The sequence below is a fragment of the Limulus polyphemus genome, unplaced genomic scaffold (genome assembly GCF_000517525.1).
Source record: "Limulus polyphemus unplaced genomic scaffold, Limulus_polyphemus-2.1.2 Scaffold5404, whole genome shotgun sequence".
NCBI classification, from domain to species: Eukaryota; Metazoa; Arthropoda; class Merostomata; order Xiphosura; family Limulidae; genus Limulus; species Limulus polyphemus.
In genome coordinates, this window is record NW_013671014.1 from 13755 (window position 1) to 23383 (window position 9629).

General features: G+C 33.8%; 1 protein-coding gene across 1 annotated transcript in view; it reads left to right on the plus strand.

Annotated features, from left to right (window-relative positions):
• Positions 1–9629, plus strand: part of LOC106472529 (mitochondrial import inner membrane translocase subunit TIM50-like) — a 46250-nt gene that overhangs the window by 13584 nt on the left and 23037 nt on the right. The window contains exon 5 of the mRNA XM_013933181.2: positions 8344–8463. Within this exon, the coding sequence (XP_013788635.1) occupies positions 8344–8463 (120 nt within the window). The remainder of the gene's footprint in view (positions 1–8343; positions 8464–9629) is intronic.

A 9629-nucleotide genomic window follows, 5' to 3' on the forward strand; every position in this document is an offset into this window, starting at 1 on the left:
AACAATAGTTCCAAAAACTAAAGTTAACTTTGAGTGCAAGAAAGTACAAGATTTGCTTGTAAATAATAAATTTCTTGATTTTAATGTATATTTTTTATTTATTGTTATAAAAGTAACTAAATATTTCTCAGTGAAGTATGCATGTGAGCTGCTTATGCGTTATATAATACAATATTGAGCAATTGGTCCCTGGGTGATTTCTCCTTTTGTTATGCAGATTTAGTAGTTAGTCATGATCCAAAGAGCAATAAAACTAAATAAAAAACTGTTACAAGTCTGAGGCTGTTCAAGATAAATAATTGTAATTTTATGTTACAGTCTAAAGTCATTATAGGAAGAAGAAGAAAAACAAATTTAGAATTATTTTATGTTATTTTCTTTTTTTGTGGTAGTTTCAAGGTTGGTCAAATGGACAAAGTCCATATAGTGTTAGAGCAGAGAAAATAACAGATAAAATATGTACTTTTAATGGAAAAAACTTTTTACATTATTTAGAAGGTTCTAGAGGTTATGCAAATGAAACTTGAAAACTGTAAGATGAAAAAGAATTATTTCTAATCTTAACATGAAAAATTCATTTTGCACTAAGACTTGTTAGAATGTGTGTCAGATTCTGACTCCATCACTTCACAGATAAATCTTTAGTAAAAATACTTATTTGAAAAGACTTGTGATGTTTACTAAAAGTTTGCCAAATTTTGTAAAGATACACTTACTACCTTAAAGGTTACAGTATGTATAGTGTAGTGGTTGCAGGTTGGTCAAAATAAGCATGCCCCATATAGAGGGGGTTAATGTTAATGATAAAATTTAAAAAAAAATTAAATTTTAAGCTTGTTTATTAATATAGATGTCCTTGATGTAATTCTTGGTATATAAGTTTTACAGAGAAAACTTTAGAATCTAGAACTCAAGAGCAAATTGAGTTTAAGATTGTCAAAGCAGTCAAGTATTAAACAACATACATTAAATGAATGTGATGAACCACCAACTCAATATTATTTTGAAATGATTGCCAAGGCTAATGATGAATTACAGTTAAGGATTAAAAAACAAAACAAAATAAATAGTGTTACATAAATACTTTTAACATTATAGGTGTCTCTATTGGTCATTTCTATTTCAAGGAGTTAAATAGTTGGCATTTATAATCAGGTTCTTCCTGATGATGAATTTTGTATGAGTTCAAAGGTATGCAATGATGGTTATTAAATAGTAGGTAGTGGTTTTATTGTGTATTTGTTTACATTTTGTTATGTGATTATAATAACTTTAGGTTTTAGATATTAATTTAAATATTTGAGTGAATATATTATGTAAAACTAGTTGTATGTTAACATGTTGGAATAAGATTTTAAAATATAACTAAATGCAGAGGCCAAGGGCATCAGGAAAGACAAATGTCAATTGGTTGAAGGCCAGTGTCTCACTCTGTACACTTGGGTAATGATCTTACAAGTTTTACTATTATTTTGAGAAGGCGAATTGTTAATTTATTAGTGAGATTTTTAGTTAGTTTAATGTAGTTTTATTTTCTAGTATGTCCTTAGATAGTGGTTTATAACACAAATTAATATTGTAGTTCTCAGTTAATTTCAAATTGTAGTACCTTCTAACTGAAATGTCCAAATATTTTGTTTCATTATCTTTTCAGTTTGCTCTTTTGTGTCTGTGGTAGACTTGTTAATATCAATTGGTGAATTGCCTTCTACACAAAATTTAAATGTATGAGTTAGTAACATTTAACTTTTACACTAAAAAGAAATAGGACCAGTAGTTAGTTAAGTTTTGATACAGTATTGAAATATGTTTTTGCAGGCTATCACCATAATAGTTAAATATTTGTCTTTCTAGATTTCCCAAAGGCAAATTAATAAATGAAATACTAAAAAATGAATGTGATATAATAATTTTTTAAATCTTGCTGTGCAACCTTACTCATGTAACACACAGAAATCAGGTACTATGATAAGTGTTTATTTTGCATATCTTACTTGTAGAAACTTACATTTGTAAAGATGGGGGGGGGGGATATCAGGTACTATGACTAGTTGTTATTTTTCTCTATCTTACTGTAGAAACTTACTTTCTTAACACCATGGCACTCAGATTTGCTATCAGAGAGAAGGTAATGTTGCTCTTGTCCTATTTCATTACAAAAATGAAACTAGTTGGTGAGATTGTTTGGAATTTGACAAAAAAAAGTTTCTAGAAATGTGTAGTTTCAGAAAATTAAAATGTTTAATTTATACTTTTTTTACTATTTCTCATAAAAATTTGATATTTTATGTAATTATTTACACTCGGACTCTGAATAATTCACCTGCAGGGTGATTTTTATATGAAGTATAAAAATACTATTTTTATTCTTAAAGTTTTCACATTTCATTTGCATTATCTCAAGAACCTCATAAATCAGTACCCAAAGTTTTTAATTAACCATTTCATTACGAGCTGGGTGTAATCCGCCCAGCTCATAACCACATAGTATGTGGATCATGTGACATGAAAGCTGCAGTTTAAGTATTTTCTTTTCAATGTTTCCTTTGAAACAAAAGAATTAAAATTTAATTAACATAAAAAATTATAACATGTATTATAATGTTAATTTCATTGACATATATTGATAATAAAGTGATTTAATTACATTTTGAATGTAATGCAGTACCATATGCAGAAAGGAATTTAAAAATGGTGCCAGGTGCCTTAGGGTTAAGATACAGAGAAATCAGGTACTATGACTTGTAGTTTATTTTATAGTAGGAAATTACTTTCCTTAAGACAAGAGAGAAATAAGGTACTGTTACAAATGTTTATTTTCTACATTTTGCTATAGAAGCTTACTTCCTTAAGGTGGGGAAAATCAGGTATTACAACTAGTAGTTATTTTTCTGTATCTTTCTGTTAGAAGCTTACTTCCTTAAGACAGAGAGAAATCGGGTATTGTGAAATGTGTATATTTTATCTTACTGTAGAAAGCTTACTTAGGATGTATTTTTAAATTCTGATCAATGCATTTTATCTAAATTGATCAGAACTAAAAATTAACCTAGTATTGGATGCAACTAATTTAATATACCATCCATAACTGAGTGTGCACAGGGTTGGTTTATTGGTCTGACATCATATTGTAGAAGGAAAGTAGACTATAATTCTGAATTTACTGCTTGTATTTAAACAAAATGTGGCAAGTGTTTAGTAAACTGTACAAGTTTGTTGTACAAAAATCTAATTTGTTACAAAGGTATTTGTACTCGGGATATGTCTATGAATGGACAATGTCAGTCGCTACCACAAACTGTTGCTAGATCAGCATTGTAGTGTAAAGAATAACTGATAACTCTGACATCATATACATAATACCATATTGAATGGCACTCTATAAAAGGTTGGGTCTGGTGGTTAGGGCACTTGACTCACAATCTATGGGTTTGGATTTGAATCCTGTATCTGAACGTGCTTACCCTTTCATCTGTGGGGTGTTATAATGTGATAGTATGCCACACTTTTTGTTGGGACCATTGCTATCCTGTCACCCAGCTAGCTTACCATGTTTCATGGGTGATGCCTGTGATAGCAAGTTACTTGTCTCAATCCTAACAGATTCTCCCGACAACATTGGATCATCCATGTACTGGCAATTTGGTCTCCAATCACTCATCTTCGGACAATAGATGCATTCTGTCACAACAGGATGGGATTACAACTCTAAGCCTTCTCTCCACTTCATATGTTAGCCAGGGTACTAAATATGATTTGTTCTAACCCACTATCTGGTCCTGTTGATAGGGCCAGATTGGCTGCTATGCCCTGGTTTCTGCTTCTACAGTTCCATTTGGTGTGTCCAACTCTTCCACTTCTTTTTAGGCTCTCTCTGTGGAAGCAGCCATGATATGATATGGTACATCTGGTCATCCAGAAACTCAAGCTTCAGGCATAAAGGTTATGCAGTCTTTCGCATGGCATCAGAGTTTAATTTCTAAGGTTGCCATGTATCTGTCCCAGTTTTTTACTTAGTCCAAAATGAACTTTTGTCAACTGAAATGACATGCATATTGACAAGGGTTTATTGAAAGGAGGTTGAACCCATTTTGATTAGAAGTGCCAACCATAACTCTTTTTGAACTGGCTCTTTGGCAGAAATTTGTGCATCTTCCACAATTTCCTTGTTTCAGGTGGCTTTATCGACTACCATTCGATTATAACAATTACATATTTTTTGAATCCCAAGTACTCTCCAGATTTCTCAAGTTGCTTTGAGTCCTTGGTCCCAAATGAGCATTCCTGTTATCTAACAGGTATATTACGGTTATGATCTTTCTCAACACCCCTTTATGACCTGACTCTTATATGCCGTGTATCCCCTCTACCTGAAAGCTTATTTTTCATTGCTGCTGATCTACAGACATCACCAGTTGTAGTGACTTGTGCTGTTTGTCCACAGGTCACTTTATCCTTCTCTCTGTGTTCTCAGTCTTCTTTACCAACACATTGCCAGACAGGAAAGGCGATCAGTTCTGTTCACCAATTCATCTGATCCTTATTTCTCATTTCTATGTCCAATCAGATTTTGATCTTGGTTGTGTTCAGTGAGGGTCTTGATTGTTTTTTTTTTGTCTGCACTAATGCTGTTAAAAATGCTAGACACCAGCTTTTTATTCTGGGCTTTCTTTAAAGGCAAGAAATTTTCTGCAAGTCACGCCTAATCAGATTTGTTATATCTTTCTCTTCTTAGCAGCCCAGTTGAATTACCTGCTGGAAGTCATTGTGCAGACTGGTATGTGGACCTTCCCCAATACTTTTATCTCACATTATTTGCTTACAATGCCAGAAACCCGTGGTGAGCAGAGCACAGATAGCCCATTGTGTAACTTTGTGCCTAACTTCAAACAAACAAACACATTATTTGCATGATCTGTCAGTCTTTTCATCTGAGGGTTTTTGCATACCCTCTTTAGCTATCTTGACAATTTCTTCTTATACAGAATGGTGAATATTTTCTTTGCTTCTTTTCAGGGTTCCTTACCTTGTTTTCACAGGATCCCACTCTGTGGCGAGTGTTGCCCAGACAGGTGTGCTTTTATCAAACCAATTCCACACTAGTAACCAGTTATTCAATATACAGTTCGCAACAGGCTCTGTAGAAATGAGGTGTTCCATAAACCCCCTAGGAGCTACCAGGTGGTATTACTGTTCTATGCTGGATCACCACTCATGGACTATCATGAGTAAAGCATAAGGGGATCCTGCCCATCTTTTAATAGAATAAATCAAGGTCGATTTGCTTTTACAAATTTAGGGAACTTGGTTCATCTATTGCACTGTTCCTCAGGACTCCCTAATGTGCCTTATCCCCATTCTAATAGTGGAGCTTGGGAGTCCTTACCACACCCAGTTTCCAGTCACTGGGGTGGTAGACAGAGGCTTTTCCTCCAGAGTGTTAGAGTGAACTTCCTCCACTCTTGGAGAAGAGGGTGAAGTTGAGGGTCCTCTTACCTGGGTCCCTGGATGTTTTTTTTTCCAAGGTGTCAGTAGGAGTGGCACCAGCCTATGTGGGAGCTTACTCGTAATACCGGTTCAGATTTGACACTAACATACCTGCTTAGGGGTGCATGGCCCTTCTCTTTAAGCATTATTAGTTCAGTGCATTGTTCATGGAAGGGGGTTCACTATCTGCTCATAATTTTGAATGTGGTGTGGTCCCATCCTGGGTTCTTGTATGAGCAAAGTTGTTCCATGTCCTCTCCATAATTCTGGGGCAAGTGAAAGTGCTTTGCCCACACAGTTGGAGAGTGAAGATGGATGTTCATAAATCCAGACTGTATAAGTTCTGTTTCCGTTGCTTGAGTAAGGCATACAAGATCCCATCATTCCGATTCTGGGGTGTTGCCTTTCAGACTTCTTCAGGTGGAAGAGAAGGTTTGTCCTTTTCAGTGTTGCTTACTTTCTTATCATAATTCCGGTGGCTTGGAATGCATCACTTTATGGCTACAGGTTGGGATCCACTTATAAGTATATATATATATATATATGTCTAATGTTTGTGGTCCAATTACTCTAGACACAAATGTGGGATATAGGAACCATCACCCCCTTAATTCCAACCCCAAGTAGTGGAACCTCAGTTATCTGGTTGGAGCTGGTCTATAGTAATGATAACATGTGTAAAATTCCACCCACAATACAGGAATTTAATTCTTAGCGAAGAGCATACCTAGTGGTTCCCCAACTAGGATGCCAATCTTCTGTTGACACACCCATGATCTATGCAGACACTTTCTGTATGAATAATGCTCTCATAGGCCCATCAACCTTATCAATGTGGGATACTAGCTTTAAGTGGGAGTGGAGGTATGTATGTTTTGGAAGTTAACATTTTTCTAAATCAAAAATGTATTTCCAATAATACTTACATCCACTCACTCTCCCACCCTTCCTGTGATAACATTATCTGAATGAGGTGTTTATATACAGTACCAGGATAGAGGGTGAACTGACATAGGCGAAGAGTATCTCAAGATAAATATCACCAAGAGCAATTTAGTGGGGTATAAAAGACTGGAGGAAGCGAGAAAAATCAGACCAATGCTTAGATGGGCAAACAAAGTATTATTGGAAACACATTTTCAATTTAGGAAAATGTTAACTTTTACAAGCAATGAAACCTGAATATGTTTAGAGAAATAATTTTAAAACTTGAGAAAAGAAAAATTTAAATAGTTTAGGCGAGAGCAGTAGAGAACTAAAAAGCTGAGGAAATGAGGACCAGAAACTGGGATTTTCTCTCAGTATTCCATAAACCATTAAAGAAAACGGTGATGAACAGGACATCAGAGGGAGAAACTTAAAGAGTCAGTTGTAATTTGAGCAATATGAGAGGCCCTAAGAGTGAGCTAAATTGGATGAAATGGATAGTAATAAGAATTTGGTAGATGTACTAAAGACCATCAGAAAGAAGCCAGATAGGACCACTGGGAAACAGAGTTGATTGATTTAATAGCTTATTTGAAATTAGCTGGATTACCCCTTCCCTGGATGTATGCTATATAAATTAATGATTAATGAAAGGTTATCTTAGTACATGAAAAGTTGCTTCCCTTATATGTAATTGTAAAAATCACAAAAATGGCCATAAAAACTACAAAACACAAAATGTGAAACTGCATCTCTGCATGGATCCAATAAATCTTCATGCCAAATTTGGTGAGGATCCATCTACAGGGGGTGAAGTAGTTGCAAAAATGACCATAAAAACTGCAAAATGCAAAACTGAAAATTTGTGTGTATCTCCCCATGGATCTAATGAAACTCCATACCAAATTTGGTTAAAATCCATCTACAAGGGGGTGAAGTAGTTGTAAAAATGCCCATAAAAACTGCAAATTATTAATTGTATTTAGTGTTTTATAAGCAGGTTCAGATCTAAGAAGGTCTGAACTCCCACTCCATTTTTTCAGAAATTAATAAAAAAAACAGTCGGACATCCTTACACTACCATATAGTATGAAAAAGAAATCTTAGATGTCAGTGTTTTTATTTGATTGGGCTTGTAATTACCATTAGTACCCAGTTAATCCACAAAAGCTATTACTGAGCTGTTCTCCTCCTACTTATACCATTTTCAATGAAGTGATCAAAAGAAGTAGTGATGCACAATTTTATAAGAGTGATCCACAAGAAATGTTAATGCATTGATGTGTCAGATATTTGAACAATTTTCATGTGTACCATTGAAAAGTCAAGAATTGAGAATGTGCAAATAGTAATTGGGTGATATGCTATGTTAGAACATATTCGCATCACATTTGTCAAGCACTGTATGTTTCTTTCATGTCTCAGTTTTGAAAGTTTTAGTCATTTTAGAAAATGCTCATTATGAATTTTCCTTGGTGATTTTTGTGACAATGAGTTACAAATAAATAGGTTTGTTTGATGATTTTACATTTAGGCATTCTCTCAGATAAGGAATGCTAACAAGAACTAACTGACAGTGAATTTTCCTTTTTTTTTGAGAATATCTTACTGTGACTGAGATTCATGCCTCTACCTGCAGTAACTCTCAGAAGGAAAAGTCTGATTTTAATAGCTTTGTAATGCTATGTTATCTTTCCTCATTCTTTCAAGCACATTTCAACCCCTGTTATTTTATTGTAGTTTATATTTTGTGGTTATATAAATTATGAAGCATCTCATGATTGTGTTTTTCTGGATTTTTAATGTCCTTCTGTCCTTTTTTTCCTCTTTTATGTGATTTTTATGTATATAAATTTTTAAAAGTGAAGCCTGTAGTTATGTGAAAAAGGAATAAAATTTTGATTTAATAGTTAATTGTACTTATGACAGATGATTAAAGATCCATCACGTGAGAAACTTCTGCCAGATCCACTAACAGAGCCATACTTTCAGCCTCCATACACTCTTGTCCTAGAAATGACAGATGTCCTAGTCCATCCTGATTGGACGGTAAGCTTTATTTATTTATCTGATAAAATATTTCTTTGAAGAATAACTCCTTTTCATAAAATGTCCAATGGTAATATTAACCCTTTGACCACAACCTACTTATGTAGTAAGTAGGTATGCAACTCCCACGAAAGTTCTTTACAAAAATGAAACTAGTGGATAAAATTCCATTAAATTTCAGATGAAAGGTCCTATAAGTATGTAGTTTTTGACAAATAAGATATTTAATTTTGATTTTTTCTAAAGCATTGTTTTTCTCATGCCTTTTTTCTTTTCACATGTTGTTTATTGAACATGCAAAGTAATTTTCATTTTAAGATTAAAAATACTTTTATGTATCACAACATTTTCAAATTTCACATGCAAAATCCTTATAATGTCCAGATAGTTATCAAACCTTTCTTAAGAAAGAAACTTTATATTTTATGTGTTATACTCACCAACGAATATCTGTATGGGTCGATTGATCTCGTAACCACTATAAAATATTAGGAAATAATTATAAATTATGCCTTTTTTTGTTCCAGAATGACGACAAATTATAACAAGAAAATATACATTTTTAGACTAAATAGCTTAAATCTCATGACATTATACATTTATATATATTTATTATTTTTATTATATTCACCTTTCAGCAGTGCCTGACTAAAAATACAGAAGTTACAATGATGCAGGGCATGTGCACTCATGTTACCTTATCCATAATATAAAACTGACCTTTAGTCTCTATAAAATGACCTTATATGACATTATATATATGTATATAGATCATTATTATTTACAAATAATCTTCTTAAACTTATTCTTCTTAAAAAATAGAATAGTAAATATAGAAGTAAAGCAAACAATTATCTCTTCTAGTTCCAACCTTTGTATTCGTTTGCTGCTTGCTGTAGGTTGCTAAGCCTTATCAAATTTTGCACATGGAGGATGCAGTGGCTATGCAAGTGGGAGCAGTCACTCCTGGGCACAGGTGTGAAGGGGCGCAAAATTTCCTCTGGCCTTTAATGCCTATTAATTAATAATTATGCCCTCCCCTAGGATATAGCACAACTGCCCTACGTTAAATAAATGTGACACAGTATTATGTTATTTGTGTGTATTACGCTTGCAGTTTTAACTTTTAAAGGCCGCCCACTGAAATACAGTGAGACCGAATTGAC